Genomic DNA, 19099 nt, shown 5'->3' with positions numbered 1-19099 from the left:
GTTGCAGGTTACTTGTTCCATCCCCACCCCGAGTGAGATAAAAAAACCAAAAGCTCACCCAGGGAGACCTGCTAGAAGGCCTGGTTCGCTACTCGTACTTAGCCTGTCCAGATCCACCTCTGGATGTTTCCACCGGAGGGCCACGCTGAGGCGACGGGTAGCTGGAAATCCTCCGGTTTTCTATCACCAGAAATGTAGGCCCTATATTAGATATTAAACAATCTTAGGAAATGTTACTTATGAAATAGTTAAAGTCTTAAAGATGTTGACTATTTGTGCTACTTATCTTGACTTCGTAGAATGAATTGGGGAGGAGGTTTAGGTATATAAAAAAGATTATAGATAAAGCGATAATTACAATTATCATGGAATATTATAGTGTCTTTCACTTGAATGGCTGCCTTGTCGTATGGTATGTGCACTGGACTGTCGTTTGGATAGTCTCGGATTTATACCCCGAGACAGCATCAATGTTGCTTGTTTTCCAACCGAATTGTTTTTTAAAAAAATAATAAAGAAAACATGATAGGCCTAATAATTACTTAGCTTCATCAACAAGCTTTGAACGGTGGAAGATGCAAACAAAGAGCACATTGAAGAAGTTGACAATTAGGCCTACTGACGGAAATTTCATCGCATAGTGAATGTTAATGTTTTTACTTAAGCACGCACCAGCCTTTTATTTAGAGGTCATCGTGAAGAGTATCGTTTAGGTGACTCAAGTAACAACGACAATTTCTTAGCAGTACATACATTCTTAAGAAAACAACAACAACAACAAAACACAACCTCTTACCTGATGCCCCACAGATTCAAAGCGATATAAAAGACCTGTTGGACAATGTAGTTTTACCAAAAAATACTATAAGAGATCCAATCTTCGCCATTTTTCTCTATTATGGTTGACAACACTCAAGAAATATTAAAAGTTGATTAAATTAGCATTATTTTCTGAAATTGTTTTGTGAGCTCCGATGACAAAATACCAAAAGAAAGTGCAATCAGAGATCATTTGTAGGTTTTTTATATTTGTGAGAACCAGAAGTCTGCAACACTGGCCGAACAAATTCTCCAAGAAATACAAAATCACCATCTTTCTTTAAATTACTTGCGAGGCCAACGCAATATGAGCGGACAGTACAATATAGCCTTCAGGCATTGTTCAAACTAAAGCAGCCGCTTGCGCATTATGTTCACTGTACTTAAACATGGTCTTCAATGATTCTGTCGGCTGTTTTCATGAAGTTGTAATAGAATTAAAATGTCTTTTATTAAATGTACCGATGCATACAATTACTCGATTTTTTTATCTCACAAAATTTCAAAATTTGTCATGGGGGGAGGGGGGGCATCAACATTTTCTTGTACCCGGGCCAACGGGTACCTTACTACGCCACTGGCACCACGCCACCCATATGTGAACAAACTATTTAGGCCTACTGTACACTTTGTTCAGTTTATCCGTGCGGTCCGTGCATCCCAACGGTTGATCAAACAAAAAATGCAAACGCTGCCCAAACTGTCAATAACTTTACTACTCAATTACTTCTTGTCGCGATGGACAAGCCGGCAGAGCTAATATTCTTCATAATGTTGCAGCTATTGCATCATTTAAGGACGTAGACAAAAACAAGTTGAAATGAGCATTACTATTGCTTGTCAAATGTTAATGAATTTAAGAAACCAACGAACAAAGTTACGTAATGTAAAGCAGTGTTCTGTAATAACTCCCAAATTCCAAAGGTAGGCCTATGTTTTTTTTCTCGGTATGTCTGTCGGCTACAAATTCTCAGTAGCACCAACCCAATACCCCGTTGGCCTACCAGCAGTCTCACCTTCCTCAAGATGTCATCCTTGAAGTGTTCCTCAACATGGCCATGTTGGTATTTATGTCATTAATGTGACTGCTGATTTGCTGTTAAGCGGCCACTTTTAGATAGACAGACTGCAACATCACGGAAACTGGTTCATGAAAAGATGAACAATTGACAATTAAAAGATAAATCAGAAACACATGAGAAGCAGGCAAAGATTACACATATGCAATTTGTCAGGTTTCACTTACAGGCGTTATTTTAAAGATCTTCTCAAAGTTGTGACTTAATGCGTGAAGGAATTCGTATTTCTCTGTCCATCGTGTCTCACACAAAAGAGGTAAATTTAGCATCAACGCTCTCGCTTGGGACTGTTATGGAAGAAATAGATAATCTTCTGGATGACACCGACAGCATTACGTATATATGAAATGGCATACAGGTCAATAATAACAAATTTAAGTCTGTGGGACTCGCAACGGACAATGTCTGCTTTAGGATATTTTTCACGAATCCTTGCCTGAACACATCACGGGCAGCCATCGTAGCCTTGGACGAGTATTATAGTATGTCCATGTGAAAAATGTATATAATGTATTCGCTGACAATGAAGTTGGACACAGGCAGTGCGTCTCTCTAAACAACAATGTTAAAATTTTTAGAATTTTTATCGAGTACTATCGCCATCAACAAATCCAACGCTCAAACGCATCTGTTCAGTGCCCGAGATATCTGCATTTTATTAACGAAATACCAAGAAAACGCAGTTAATTCATGCTTGTATATATGCTCCGTCGAATCAAATCAACTCGGCTGGTATGGGAAGAATTTTTTTTATATCTCTTTTATTACAAACTGATGTACCTGTTTAACCTGCTATTTTATTTTATTGAGCGCTAACACTGACCGCAACTCCGCAAGACGTAAATACATCTATCAAGATGACTGCACTCTTCAATCTTGTTCAAAGAAACTTTCCCATACATGTATATCTAATCAAAAGACAGCTGGCAAGGTTTTTTATTTCAAGACAAAAAATATACTTTTATCATATTCTAGGCCTTTACTAAATATAATGATAACTATTAATTATATGCAAATGAAAACAAATCGTTACGACTAACGTGCTATAAAATATCGAATATTGAATTGCAGCGTACATGGTCGGACATTAACTACAGATGAGTTGTTACAGTTTATTACAACAATAGCTTATCCTTATTATTAACTTTATTTTAATGGAAGCACTACATGTTAAGTTGCTTCCTAGCAGAAGGTAATTGATTTGAAGGTGTAAAAAAATGGCTAAAATTTGGCTACCTAGAATTCAAAGGGGTGAATGGTCAGCCATCAATGCCTGATAAGCCTAGGCCAGTCTACTACAACTGTACTTCAGTCACCATTGGAAACACTACTTGTTCAGTTGCTTCTTAGATTTTAATTGACCTGATGGTGCAAAAAAATGTCTAGAATTTGACTACTCAAAATCCTGCGGGCGCCCACGTATATATATATATATATATATATATATATATAGGCCTATATATATATATATATAGGGCCTATGTATACTATAGCATTAATAAAGCGCTACGGTCCAATCTTTATGGTGTGGGGAGTGGGTATCTGGAAGCATGTTTCCTTGATAGCCTACATTTATACAAGCGTTGTTTTCGAGTCCGATGATTAATTAAGGGGGAGTGCAGTATTTTACGTGGCTACTCAGCACTAGCTGCGATACACATAGTTTATCACATCCAACGAAAAACATAACCATTATATGCCGGTGGTCGATTTAGATTTCTAGACTGATCTTCCGTTTAATACCATGCGCACCACACAGTATTGGTGCATTATTTACATGGCACAAAGTGAAAAAAAAAATAGAAAGGCGGCAGGTCCAGATTAGGGCCTATATACCGGTGGAAGTGTAAGGTAGAGCCCAACACATCAGCTGAAATGCAACATCCGCTGCTTGCAGGATTCGAGAACAAGTAGGCCTACAGGTCTCTATAATCTGGAAGCTGGGTTACCTAGTCAAGATACCCAAGAAAGGATGACCTTACCCAGTGCAACAACTAAGATAATACTGGAACGTCTAAAAGATGCCCTAGACCAAAGTAGCAATTACACATAAAACCATAATCTTCAAATACAAAAACAATTTAATAAAATACTCATAAAGACACAAAGATAAAGGCACATTCCTCGTTTCATATACTAGCACAAATTTGTACGAATGCTCCTTCTTCCCTAGCGCTATCAGAGCATGGAATTGGTTGTCTGAGATAGCCAGAAAAACCAGTGACTTGGCAGAATTTAAGTAATTGGTTAATATATTCATGACTAAATGCATGACGCGTAGGACGTAATCATCTTCTTTTTTGAAGTAACGTCTGTATTATCTACGAAAAGACTAGGACTAGGACCGGCTGGGAGGGAAACATCGTGTAGGCTACTGACCACATTGCCACACTAAACATTATCATATAACAATCCATTGAATGCCAGTCCCCTCTGTACATGACCTTTATGGATTTTGAGAAGACCTTCGCCAGTATAATCATTAAGGAGCTCCAGCGAAGTTCACCAACATCATTAAACAGTTGTACGGTGGGTTATCATGCCAATTAGTAATACACAACTGTAAGCTTACAAACTCCTTCTAGTAAAAACAGACAAGGATGTAGGCCCATGCTTTTGCCCCTGATTTGTTTTTCTTTTTTGTTGGTGATTGATTGGATCATGAGACAGTCCCAGAAAAAAAGCACCAGTTTTTTAAACATTTAGACATAATGGAAGTAAATGAAACAGGTCTAAAGTCATTCATTTCCTTTGGTTTGGAAACCTTTGGCACAGGTACAATTATAGAAGACTTCCACATAGATGATATCTCGTGGTTTAGTAATGAAGTGGAAAAAATCTCTAGGAAAGGTTCAGCTAGTTGTTCAGCACATTCTTTTAAGATTCGCCCTTGTATACCATCAGGCCCAGCAGCTTTCATTGGGTTGACGTTTTTGAAAATGTTGCAGACTTGCTCTTTAGTAATCGCTAATTCTAAACAGTTGTTAACTTTGACATCTTCCAGTGCTTTGAGTTTTAGATAATCAAAATCGTTAGTGTCGAAACGACAATAGAAATCATTTAGCTTGGATAATGTTTTGTCGTCTCTTGTAGCAAGATTATTTTTACTTTTGACATGTGCTCCTGCCAATTTGTTCATGATACCCCACGCCTGTCTCATGTCACTTATCGAGTCCTCCAGCTTGGTTCGGTAGTTTCTCCTCCATTCCTCAAGAAAGACGCTGACAATTACGTTGTGCTATTTTCCTTTCCTGTCCGTAGCCACTCATATATGCTCTTTTCTTTTGGATGATTTCCCGTTTTATTTTTGCAGTCACCCATGGTTTACTGTTGGGGTATATGCTTTTGTTCCATTTTAAAATTAAATAAATCGCTGTACTAAAAAAAGTTTTAATTTTTTTTTATAAATTATTTAAAAATTGTAAATTTGGTCGAGTAGACTTACCCCCCCCCCCATCCCCGGAAATTGTTGATGGGTTAAGCATCTGCTGAATTTTCAGTGATGGCTTAGTGAGTCTACTGTCACTAGCAGTGTTATCCTTTTCTTTCTTCCAGTTATGTAAAATGAGGACAGAAGTGTATGAATGAATGAATGATAAATACTACAAAACAATAGAAAAATTTTTCATAATTTATTTTTCAATTTCCATTTGAAAAAACAACAAATAAACCATTAAACATACATGTATTTTGGATTTACTTTTTGTTAAAAGTCTAAGAACAAACAAACTGTTTTCTTTAAAAAAAAAAAAAAAAGCAATGGAGATTCTTAAAGTTTGGCTATATCTAAACATCTAAGTTATTGACTATAAATAAACAACAACAAAATTCAGAATGCAACACAAGAATGACAGATAAATCTAGTCAAAACCTTCAAAATTTAATTTTTCTTAAGTCTAAATTTAAGCAACAGAATGCTAACTGTTGTTAAATATATATAAAATCTTCTAGTGTTATACTTATACTAACTGTTGATTTTTTTTTAAAATAAATAAGCTTCATAATAATACTTAAAGTGTCAGACAAAGAACAAGTAAGCTTGTTAAGATAAGGTTTGACATTAGTTAATGGATGTGTATCAAAAGCAAATATACAAAATACAAGCATAGATGACCAAAAAGATTTGCATAAAAAAAAATCAGAAAAAATGTTGCCAACAGTTAAGAATAACCGTACCACTCCCTTATTTCTTTAATTCCAAAATACAACATTGACAAAGAACTTTATATTTTCATCTGATAATCAGGCCGTGACACCCCCAGTGCCATTCATTCTAAACCAATCTTAGTATTTTCACACTACTATTTCCCAATCATGTCAAACATTCAGTTCATAGCAATCAGCAATTAAAAACATACTTTTTAGAAATAAAATTAAAGGAATAATCATTGTATAAAAAACAAAGCACTTAGATTAATAATTAAGTTTTGAAGTAAAACTAATCCGCAAAGTAGAAAAAAAAAAAAAAACAACATTTAAAGTTAGAAAGAACAGATGAACTCTGACCTTTTAAATATGGAAAAGAACACAGTTAACATTGTATTAACTAATTAATAATTTAATGTCTTTTGTTCTGGTCACAAAACTGAAACATATCTGGCACAGAAAGAAATACGCCACATTGTTAAGTGGTTGTAAATATTTAAGATCCCTAGCTCCAGTTATACAGTGCTGGTGGGTAATGTGCACAGACACCTTAATAATGTGTGTCTTTCAGTCCATACAAAAACTGCATTGGGAAGCATACATTTTGACATTTTGCAGCAAAGCACCAGATATCATATGAACAAAGTGTACCCATGCTTTGATTTCATCCATTCAGCTCAACAATAAGCACACCCAACCAGACTAACATCTTGATGTGAGATTTGAGAAATGAATATACATCACAATTACAAGTATGTTTTTTTTTTCAGGTGGTATAATAATTTTTGACGATATAGATAATCTAAGGGATATTACTAGTGCCACAAAAATACATACAAAAAGTACAATTTCAGGGTGGAGGTCCACAGCACTACTTCCTCACATGACAATTTTAATGATAACCTGTAGCTAATGTAGCTAGGAAGTCAGCAAAAATCAAGAAATATGTGAAATTTCTAGGTATAGCCATGTTAGGTTTACAGTGTTGCATTATCTGATAGTTTTAAGTTATTTTCATTTTAAGGATGGGCGAAATATATATATATCACATTAAGGTAAAGAAGAGGCAAAGCTAATGGGGCTTAAGTGAATTAGATAATAAAATGTTCCAAGAATTCCAATTATTTAGACAAAACACACTAATAGGGCATATAGTTGTCTTTATAATTTTTAGGTTCATTTTCAATTTAAAAAAGCTAAATATAAACATAGGAATAATAATAATACAATGACATCGAGCTGCTTGTTAAGATAAACATTTTAAAAAACAAAGCCATTGAAACGTTAACTTAAATCTAGACTTTATAGGGTTAAAATTCATCATGAGGAATATCTTTAGCATTGTCTTCATTATCGTCATCACTGTCATCATCATTATCTTCACCAACAGAGGTACGAGATTTTGTCTGCGTGGGTTTAATGTAGATGCCTTCTGCAGCCTGCCATGAGTTAAGGTCACTAATGCCTGAATAGGCACTAATTTCTCTTTGGCCATGAATGGGACGTCCATAGGTGTCTCCAGACATGTGTAAATAGCTGAAAATGTAATATATATATATCTATCTATCTATATATATATATCTATCTTTTTATATATATATTTATGTATGGGGGGATGTTTTTAAGTGGCATAAACTTTTTTCGCTGCTAAACTGGTGTTTTTAGGATGAATTCCTTACAGAGGAATTATTGATTCAAAATTTTATTTGAGATGAGTTGTGCCTCTCAAGCACAGACATTTCTCCCGGATACTCCTCACCTTTAATGAGTTGGAACCAGAATAATATGGAGAAATGCCTTTAAAAAAAATCAAATAAAATGAAAACCCACTTAATCTTCTATTGAATACATCACTTGATTGCATAATGATTAAACAAAGCAACACATGCTGTATTTCAATACTTGGTCAATTGCATATTGTTGTTTATTAACATACTAAATAGCCAACATTGTCTTGGTTTGATACATAATAAAATTGTTTGACAATGCATCTCTGCTGAAAATGTGTAAAATAAAACAACAACAACCTCACCTCTTTATTTATCATTATAACATAACAAGTGACATACTGATTTATTAATTTTTAGTTTAATTCATTTTTTTTGGATTTTCTGACTACATCAATTATAAGATTAATTAAACTGAAATTAAATTGCTTTGAGAAACACAACCCAATGTTACATTGTTACTAAAAGTATAAGAAAGTTATAATTACAAACTTATGCAACTTACTATTCTGTGGTGACATGCTTAAATCTGACTCTTTCATTTCTACTCCAGTATTTACCATTGCAAACAATTACCCAATTGTCTCCTGTAATAAAATGATTAACTTATTATATAACAATCCTCAACCATTATAATTTATGTACAGTATTTTTTTATTGTCGACATGCTAGATGAAAGTAGAATATTACTATATCCAACATGATTAAATCAAAGTTTCAGTTATTTAAACATTTTTAACGTTCCACTGCTCTCTTAGGTGATTCATTCAATCATATCGACTTTAAAAAAAAAAATATGTCAAGCCATTTATTTCTATATTTGAGTGCTAGATGTGAAGATCATTTGTTTTGATGTAAAGATTTCTTGAGGTTACTATAAGATTGTGTTGATCAGACAATGCATTTTTTTTAAGTAACAATTTAAAGTAGATTTCTATTTCAAACAATTACTGAACACTAAAATAAGATCTTCATGCTGGAAATTCAAATATAACTGTTAATTCAAACAAAGAAGACCCTTCAATAATAAATACAAAGTTTTAATTCTGGAGCTAGGAATCACTTGAATAAAAATACACAATGTACAATAAAAATATATAAGTTAACTATCTTTGTTCAAGCTCGTAATAAAATAAAATGCAATTATAGTACTGGTTTTACAACTCAAAAAACTACGACTTCACTGGACAACATTCTTTCTACAACTGCACTCAACAAGATTTTTTCTACAACTGACTCTTCTTTGTTCTCCCCAAATCTCTCTCTCTCTCTACGTCTGCAAATAAGTCACGTCTGTCACACCACTATGTCCTTGTTGCACCTTATGGTCATTGAATGTCGTCTTTACCAAGAAATCAGCCTCACTGCCAGAGCTCATTGCTATGGAGATGGCCGCAGAGAATTACAAATAAACTTAGCTAGTCTACACTACGTGTCTGTATGAAAGTATGTGACAATGTCACATTCTATTTTTTAACAGTTTAAAGTTGAAGATATCCATTCTGGTGTATGATTTACTTCAATTTTACAAGGCCTGCATAGTGTTTGTTTTTATGTTATGTTGGGAAAAACAAAATATATTTCCTTTATGAAACATATATATATAACCACATTAGTTTTCAAAATATTTGTGTCTCTATAAAACATTTTAAAATCATTAGTAAATTAATGTGTCTTTTACAATTCTTTGTTGATTTATTGAGATGTTTCTTACAACTTGCTCCAGAAAATTTGTTTTGCTAAAATGCTTCTAAATATCCAATAAGCCTTAAAAAGAAACTAAATGTCTTGTTGTTAAAAGAAGGTTAATGATATTGTACTAAATAAAAAGAGAAAGTATACTACACCCACCTACAATCAATTATAGTTATCAGCTAGTGCTAAACTGAGTACTAATACAACTATTTCATACTTAAGCTATTAGAGTAGTTTAATGAATTATATATAATATTACAAATTAAAAAAACAAAAAAACTATTTACATTGAAAAAAAAAATGACTGTGCAACAGATTAACTGTAAAGGCATTACCTTCATCTCCTTCGCCATTCTCCCCAAAGGCACTCACTTCTAAATTATGTGAAAGGGGTGACTGAAAATGGTGGCTGTGTAAATTTCGTTTGGTTGCGACATGCATAAGCCTTATTGTTTGACCACATTTAACAGGGTTTCTGTAATAAAAAGTTTAGCAAATCATCAAAGTTTTGAAAAAACATGTCTAATGTCAATACATTTTAAGCATTTTGACAGGAATTAAAATTTAAACTAAATTTTGGTCTACCTGTGGAAAAAAGAAATTTTTTTATGCGCCATAGAAGAAATTTTTCCCTTTAAGTAAAAAAAAAAAAAAAAAAAAAAAAAAAAAAAAAAAAAAAATTCTGCTTAATAATTATCTAACAACAATAAATAAATCTAAACTACTAGACTGCACACAAAAAAACATGTTGACTTATGTTATTGCCAGCATATCAAAAATTGGCTTTTAAATAATATAAATACATACCCCCTAGTGCAAAGTGCACCTGTCTTAGCCATCACTTGCCAATAGCTGTTGTGATCATCAGAAGAGTCAACTCCTGTTACTGACTGGATAAAAAAAAATTCAGGTGTTATTGTGATGATTGAAATTGTATATAGTATTGTAAATAGCACTTGTAAATAGAATTTTGGTTGTAAGATATAACGAATTCTATTTATTTCTAATTATTTCATTAGTCTAATAGTTTAAGTTTAGTGATGACTCTTGAGAGATTGTTATTGTTGACAGAGGCTTGAGTTTGAGTCTAATCATATAAGCACTATAGAAGTCAGTTTCACTTTATAAAGTGATTTGTAAGTGAAAATTCATGATCTTCTAACTAATTTGCTTACTTTTGAAATTTGGCTGTGTATTATTTTATTATAATGCTTTTTTTAGTTGACAATTTAAATCTGTGAATGGGGGAACAAAACAAGATACCTATTTTAAATGTAACAAAAAAAATAGACTGGGTGAGAAAGATATTGAAGTTCAATTTTAACTAGAGCCCTGCTACAATGCTTAGTTGGATGCAGCAAGAAAGGGGGAATAAAAAGGACAATGGATAATTAGTGACATATAGCCAAATATTAATATCATTTTCCTAAGAAACTGACAAGAAATGAAAAAAAAAAAAAAATAGCCCCCATGAGCTTTCTGCATTAAAGAAAATGATGTGCCTGTGCTGCAATGGGCAAAATTATAATTTGTAAAAGACTTACTGAGAACAAAATATCTCTAAACATTGAACTTTAAAAAAAAACATGTTTAAACTATAAGAAATCAAAAAAAATAAATATGTCTATGAATAATGAGTCAATTCAAAAAATTCTTACCTGCTGGCCACTGCCTGATCCATATTTAACATCATGGGAATGTAATCTGGCATTGTGAGCTGTGTTTAAAATTTTTAATGCAGACCCACATGTAACAAAATCATAGTCGAATTCTGAATAAATAAGCAATATACAATCAATTTACAATTACGTTTTAAAATGTATTAAAAAGAAATAATAACAACTTCTAACAGTAGAAAGCATACACAGAAGAAAAGACTGCAAAGAACATTCTGCAGGCAGGCCTTTGTGTCATTGCTTGTTAACAGTAACTGAGTTGTCAAAACTATAGGCTGGTTAATCCAAAGATCTTACATTCAAAAACTCCTAGGAATAATAATATGTAGCAAAATAAAGACCAAGACTTTGAAGAGATCTAAATGGGTACTTATTACTTAAGCTTAATTCCTGATAAAACCTATTATATCCTATTATATGATTATTTTTTTTATACTAAATGCACTGCAAGAAAGTTTACAATTTTAGGCTAGTAGAAATCTAATGGCAAAGAATCTTTTAATAGTTCTTAGTATGAATAGATAGTAGAGTAATTTTTTTTTTAAATATGTCCTGCTTAAGGACAAACCATCATGGTGTATAACAAGACAAGCAAATAGCAAAGCCATATGGAACCAGTTGAGACAAAAATTTTCCTGTAGCACTGTAACACAAAGTAACATTAGATTTTAGTAAAGAATTAACAAATGTTTTGTGAGTGAAAAATGTAACATTGTAATGTTTCCCTAATAAGTACTATTAGTAAATAAAAATATGAAATTGACATTTATCATTTGTTTGATGTTTGCATAAAACTGGTAAGAGAGGGAAGTCGCCATGACCGATATCTGTGGAAAAAATTCATTACACTATGTGCCAAACAGCATAGGCTGATCTAAGTCTTAGAAAGTAAGTAAGTAAGTAATAATTTGTTTGGATAAGCTTTCTAGGAAGAGAGGTTATGGAAGTTCAACAAGACTTTTATCTTATTTCCAAAAAACTTCTCTTATTTTCTACAAATGGGTCATTGATAATTGGTTCACTAAGTCAACAGTGATAGTAACAGATATTGTTCCATCCTAAAGCTTATTGACTTTGCTTGCATTCCAAATCCCTCATATTAGATCTAGATTCAGACATAGGATCTTACAAAATCCAAAAGCAGTACACATTTTTAATTTCTGTGAAACAATAGTTTGGTGAAGTGTTGTCTGAGAACTATTTGTAATGGAACCCTCTAAAAGATCATTAAAATAGTCCAAAGTGCATTACTTACAGCCAGTGAGCCATTTATACTGACTGCCAAAGACAAGAACACTAAATGTGATTATGATCAGAACTAAAAAAAAAACAATGGACCCAACAGCAACAGTTTAATCACTTGACATGTGATAGATAAAAAGTGTCAATGTAATTTTTCATGAAAAAAATCTGAGAATTTTATAATTTTATCTTTTCACCTTAAAAAAATCATACAATTAACCTTAATATCAGCATTCATTTTAAATGAGAAATTGCACCATTACATTACAGATCATGTCTGGGTCGTTGTAAATACCCCTCCTAATTCGACAAGGACATGATGAGTTCATGTAATTTTTTTTTTCAAAACAAATTATAGCTGTCAGTAAAGGGTCACAGATGTAAGAGTTGAATCTAGAAAGACTGCAGTGTCAAGACTGTAAAAAGGTTTTTAAAAAAAGAGGGGGTTAGTCAGTTAGCTAAATTGTAATTCTAGTTTAAATACCCTCAGCTTTATCAAAATAATACAGCTTTAATAAAATGAACCATTGTATTTGGAGAAACTTACATTCTTGATTAGATTATACATTGTTTAAACTAGTTTAAGTTCATGCTATCTCTTTATTGCTTTATAGTCTTTTCAAACCAACACCTTGTTGAAGAGGAAAACAATAAGCCACTTCATCGCAATTGGAATGTTAATGAGTATGGGTTGTCACAGATAGATAGAAGATGATACGGAAGGAAGACTGTGGCGAAACTATGAGCATGAACCACAGAACAATTATAAACTTGAGTTTTGCAGAAAAAATGAAAGGCCAAGCATAAAAAAAAAAAAGAAAAAGAAATAGTAGACTTTTAAAGCTTATCATCTAATATGGTATACATGTCAACTGCATGCAAATCAGAATTAAAAAAGAAAGACCATCAGTGTAGAAAGCCCTATCATTGTCTCAAAATTAGGAATAAGAGATATAATATTGTCAAAAGCTTCAAATATCTTGGAGTTATCATCTAAGATAAAGTATCCAGGCCTGAACTGACTTTAAAAGTCAGTGCACTCCTAGTTTAAAATCTCAGCTAGATGAGGTAAATTAAGTAATTCACAGCCATGTTTTGCATTATTATATATCCACATAAACTCAAATACAAAACTTTGTTATTGGGCATCATTACAGAAGCTTTATCAAAAGTGGTCAAAATGTCCACTAATGCTCAAGATGACTTCATAACCTATGACCATGTCACAATATTCTCACAATTTGTAAAGACTTTTCTATAAGGAGCAGCACCAAAAGGAAGAAAGGCAGACAAGACAAAAACTGGGATGACAACATCAAGGAAAGAAAGTGCATAACACTGGATAAAAAATTAAGGCAAGGATGACACAAAATAAAGGAATGGCAAGTACTGGTCATTAGACCACTTGTGATACCCTAATGGTCCGAAAGACTTTGAAATAGCCATTGGAAGTGTGGAAACATTTACTCAGACAAAGTTTAAAAAAAAAAGAGAATTGTCAAGGTTGCAGGAACTTAAACCAGATGTTAATTCCCCTCTTTATTCCAGAAATCCACAGTAGAGCTAAACATTAATTGAGCAAATGCAATAATTGCAATCCAGCATATTCAAGAAGGTATGGTTTCTGTCAGAATATTTGAGGGGGAAAAATGTAAACTCATGGTCCATGTTTTTTAACTTCTTGTGAATCAATTTCTGGCATTTGTTCTTCAAATTAATTTTTATCAAGTGTAATTCTTAGTTGGATTATTGAGTGTACATGTTTATTCATTTGTGATTTCAATTTTGAACATGAAAGCATTCAATTTATGAAAAAGAATTTCTGTTGAATCTTCAACAATTCAAATATCACTGGGTATGCATGGTAAGTGTAACATTGTCAAAACATGTATTTACACAAACCACAAGCAAAGATTAAGATAATTATTAATATAAAGTAGAATGTTGTTTATCCAGATGTGAGTTATTCAGAACATCAAATATCTGCAGCAAAAGATCAGCAATAGATTCTCTCAAATAATGGTAGGCTACTAAGTATAACACTTCGTTCCCCTATAAATTTTATGTTAACATAAGGAGTGACAATGATACCTCCTTATTTTATGAAATTTCTTTATATTTTATATTGTTGATGGAATGGACTGTTTATTATGCTCCGCATTTCATTATCCAGATAAATCCGGTTTCCAATTAATTTGGATAAAATAATCAAGTTCAAGATCTAGACTCTAATTTAATAATTTAAATCAGTGATGCCCAAACTACAGCCCGCGGGCCAGATCCGGCCCGCGACGTAGTTCCGTCCGGCCCGCCAAAACTTCGGCACAAAGAGTACAAAACCCCTCCTTTTATAAAAAAAAATATTAAAAAATGTATCTTACCTACACCAGGGCCCCCATTTGTACGATTATGAAATGGGAAAGTTGAAGTAACTACCAGTGGAATTTAGAATCAATTTTTTTTTTGGAACATGATAATAAGCAAACATTTTTTTTTGTAAAGAAAGTGTGAGTGTGTTCTTTTTTTAAACAACAAATAAGCGACATTATAAAACAAATATTACGTCATTCTTGGCATGTGCTGCGAAACAAAAAAAAAAGATTTGTAAACTACGTCTAAAATTGGTGGATCAATGGGAATATTTACATTTTAACTTGAGAAATAAAGCCATTTTCTGACGTGTAGGCCTACCATAATATCATTAATAAATGTAAGTCCCCTATTTAAAAAAGGAGAAAAATCTGACCCAGGAAACTACAGAGCAGTATCACTTACCAGCATCACATGTAAAATCCTAGAACACATAATATGTAGGAACATTATAAACCACTTAGACAAACATAATGTCCTCACACCATACCAACATGGCTTTAGGAAATATAGATCATGTGAAACACAACTAATAGGACTAATTGATGATTTTTCAAAAGGTTTAGATAATAGTGAACAAATAGATGCTATCTTACTAGATTTTTCTAAGGCTTTTGACAAAGTTCACCACCATAGTTTGCTTAAAAAATTAAAATATTTCGGCATTAATGGTTCACGGCATCAGTGGATTAAAGATTTTCTGATAGGGAGAGAACAAACTGTAATAATAAATGGCTCTAAATCAACACCAATAACAGTAAACTCAGGTGTACCTCAAGGAACAGTCTTGGGTCCACTACTATTTTTAATTGACATAAATGATTTACCAAATTGCATTACCTCAGGAACAAAAGTCAGATTATTTGCAGACGATTGCATAATATATAGAACAATAAAAACAACACAGGACACAGATATTTTACAAAGAGAATTAGATGAATTACAGAAATGGGAATCAAATTGGAGCATGTCTTTCCACCCAGAAAAATGTCAGTTGTTAAGAGTAACAAAAAAACTAAAACAAATTAATTCCACTTATCTTATTCATGGCAAACCAGTAACACAGACTAAAAACGCAAAATACCTAGGTGTTATAATAAATGAAAAACTGTCATGGAATCCACATATTGATGAAACTACAAAAAAATCAAACAAAGCATTAGGATTTATTAAAAGAAATTTCTATAAATCAAATAAGAACATAAAACTAAAATGTTATTTAACCTTGGTTAGGCCAATAATAGAATATGCATCCTCCGTTTGGGACCCCCTCAACTCAAGAAAACATTAAAAAACTGGAACAGACACAAAATAGAGCAGTGAGATTCATAACAAACGAATATTCACATTTGACTAGAGTAACACCTTTAGTAAAATCACTAAATTTAGAAAGGCTTCAGGACAGAAGGCTCAAAAGTAAAGTAGCAATCATACATAAAACACTGAACCATAATCTTCAAATACAAAAACAAAATTTAATAAAATACTCTGAAAGACACAAAGATAAAGGCACATTCCTCGTCCCATTTGCTAGGACAAATTTGTACAAACACTCCTTCTTCCCTAGTGCTATTAGAGCATGGAATGGGTTGCCTGAGCTAGCCAGGAAAACCAGTGACTTGGCAGAATTTAAGTCATTGGTTAATATGCATGACTAAATGCATGACGCGTAGGACGTAATCATCTTCTTTTTTGAAGTAACGTCTGTATCATATAAGATAAGATAAGATAAGTAGTATGAACTAAATCCACAGGTTTCTATAAAATTAGTTTTTTTCATTTTTGTACCTTTACGGTCATGTGGCCCGCGACACCAGTGTCGGAATTAAATTGGCCCGCAGGTTGAATTAGGTTGGGCATCACTGATTTAAATAATATCATTTATATGTAATATGTAATATCATCATTTAATATGTGATAATATTTATATAGATCTAGATATTAAAAGATATCTGAGTTATATTAATCTGAATCGTGATATTTAGAACCCTTCCAAGCCGTCCAAGGCATTGATTCAATCAGTGATTGATGATTGAGAATGAAGAAAAAAACTGACTCCTCACTCTCACTCAGTCCTCCTGCCTTGTTATTTTAGTGGTTGATGAGATATTACTGATGTATGATTTATATTTTATAATGATTCAATGATTGTAATAACACAATAACAGGAATAACTCAGTATCACTATCAGTTACTATCATAAAAATGATAATCATTGGATAATGGAGACATTTGTCACTTGTGATTTGATTAGATTTACTCATTTAGACTTAGTTGATTTCACTCATTGACTCATAGTATGTCATAGTGATAACTGATAGTTATCAGTTAGTGAGTTAGAGATAGTCTCATTTACTTTACTATGATTTACTTTAGTCTTTAGATTAGTCTTTTTTTTTTTAGATTCTTAGATTAATTAATGTCAAAGAATGTAATAAGTCTAACACTTTAATATCTATTGTAATGTGTGACGTAATCTTACTTGAACTATAGATGCTATCCAATAAAAATGTAAAAATAACAAAAAGGAAGGCAGGAGTGAAAACGTTACGACCGGTTACTACAAAAGCCATGATTATGATTCCTCTTGTCTCCACGTAATGTTTAAGAATTGACTATATATAAACTTTGTTTCTGAAGAGCAGCTTCATGAGCCTGACCTATATCTAAACACCGAGCTGTTTCTCAAACTGTGGAACGCTCTCCGACGTTATGGTAGTCGAGAAGACGGCCTTTTTTTTTTTTTCTTTCATCTGCTGTCTTTTGAACAAGACAACTGGAGATCCAGTGGCGGACTAGGTATCAAAATAGGCCTGTGTATTACCATATAGTGATTATAGCCAGATAGTCCGGCCCACAAACTGAACATAGTATTATATATGTTAGTCTAATTCTCTTAATGTTACATAATCGAAAACTGCGTAGGATTATTTAAAGTATTTTAGTTATTCGTGTATGTAGTCTGAAATATATATTTACAATACAATATAAACCTTAATGAGTTTGAAATGAATATATTGTTAACTGTTTTGGAATTATTTTTTTTTGGTATTAGGGGAAGGTCATCGTTTATAATTGTGTCCCAAACAATTTATTGAATTTTTTTATTTAAAGCCATCAGCATAAACTTTTCCATGTGTTCTTGTGTTAAGATGCTTTTCGGCCAATTCTTTAAAAATTGTAATGTGCAGAAGCTTCCTTGACAAGTTATTTGAGTACGTAGGCACAAATTTATAAGCCAATCCAATTAAAAGATATACCCCTGTCCCTGTCAGTAAATTGTACCTCTTTAAAATTCGGTCACAGCAATTTGAGCACACTTTACTCTCAAATTTCATATCACTATCACCACAATAGTCATCGTGTTCATGTTTGTTGTTTCCCACACTCATCCAAGGATGTTGTTTTCAGCATGTCCCGCTGCTCAGCTAGATTCATCAATTCGCAACGTAAATTTTCTGCAATGGATATTTCAAAACGTCTTTCGGGAGTGAAGATAACTGTCTCTATGATGATATTCTTCTTCTTCTTGCCAGTTTTTTTTTTTGCTGCTAAGCTGTGAGCTCTTTTGCAGACTGTGCTAAGGAAAAATAGTCTGCTGTTCTCTTCAGTCCTTCTGTCCTTAGAATGAGTGCAGTGTCTACAAAGGGGTAGTTGTGTGGAATTTATTTTATTGAGATGGTAATTTAACAGAGGTGGGTGTCCACTCCTTAGGGTGAGTGCAGTGTCTACAAAGAGGTAGATGTTCGGGATTTATTTAGTTAACTATGATGACATTTAAAAAAAACAACTAAATTTCACAAGATTTTTGAGCATCCTTGCATGTTTGCTGCACCGTCCGATGAGCTTCTCACACACTTTCTTTAGATCATTATTGGAAACATTTTATATTGATTTATAGATTCTATGTAGGTGAATTGTTTCATTTCAACAATCCTGGATGATATTTTTTCAAATTATTAATATTTTATTAGTGAACAGCTTTCGGCTGTGCACTAGGCCTACTTCAACGTTGTTTTTGTAAAGGCAGGTTGACAATAGTTCAAAAAAAAAAAAGCTGTACTCGAAAATTAAAACTTGAACGGTAGTGATCTTACACTATAGGCCTACTGTACTGTATAACTTAAGTGCTTTTATAAGCTCTTTAAGACAAATACAACAACACAAATATTCAGAATATACAGATTTTTAATGTATTAATTACACATTAATTTCTTTTTATGGCTGTCTTATGCCTATAATTCAACTTTTCGTTCTCTCGTGTTGGATTTCAGGCAAACACACTTTTTTTTCCTTCACGTGTAGCCTACATAAGCATAAATACGAGTTTAGCTAGTTTATTTAT

The 19099-nt window shown here is 32.8% G+C and overlaps 1 protein-coding gene across 1 annotated transcript; it reads right to left on the bottom strand.

The window, feature by feature from the left end:
- Nucleotides 1–5888: 5888 nt before the first annotated feature.
- LOC106074725 (stromal cell-derived factor 2-like) lies at nucleotides 5889–17390 on the bottom strand. The gene is made up of 6 exons (XM_013235558.2): nucleotides 17237–17390; nucleotides 11125–11237; nucleotides 10274–10356; nucleotides 9802–9941; nucleotides 8277–8358; nucleotides 5889–7580 (listed from the first exon to the last, which is right to left on the bottom strand). The coding sequence occupies exons 1-6, from the start codon at nucleotides 17325–17327 to the stop codon at nucleotides 7355–7357; spliced, it is 735 nt and encodes a 244-aa protein (XP_013091012.1). The 5' UTR covers nucleotides 17328–17390; the 3' UTR covers nucleotides 5889–7354.
- Between the last annotated feature and the right edge of the window lie 1709 nt (nucleotides 17391–19099).

Source organism: Biomphalaria glabrata, chromosome 17, assembly GCF_947242115.1.
Source record: "Biomphalaria glabrata chromosome 17, xgBioGlab47.1, whole genome shotgun sequence".
Taxonomy (NCBI): domain Eukaryota; kingdom Metazoa; phylum Mollusca; class Gastropoda; family Planorbidae; genus Biomphalaria; species Biomphalaria glabrata.
This window is presented reverse-complemented; position numbering and strand designations above follow the sequence as displayed.

Coding starts and splice junctions, on each gene's coding strand:
- LOC106074725 (XM_013235558.2), bottom strand. CDS start 17,327: ATGGCTTTTGTAGTAACCGGTCGTAACGTTTTCACTCCTGCCTTCCTT. Junction 11,238..17,236: donor GGATAGCATCTATAGTTCAA/GTAAGATTACGT, acceptor TTATTTATTCAG/AATTCGACTATGATTTTGTT. Junction 10,357..11,124: donor GATCAGGCAGTGGCCAGCAG/GTAAGAATTTTT, acceptor TTTTTTATCCAG/TCAGTAACAGGAGTTGACTC.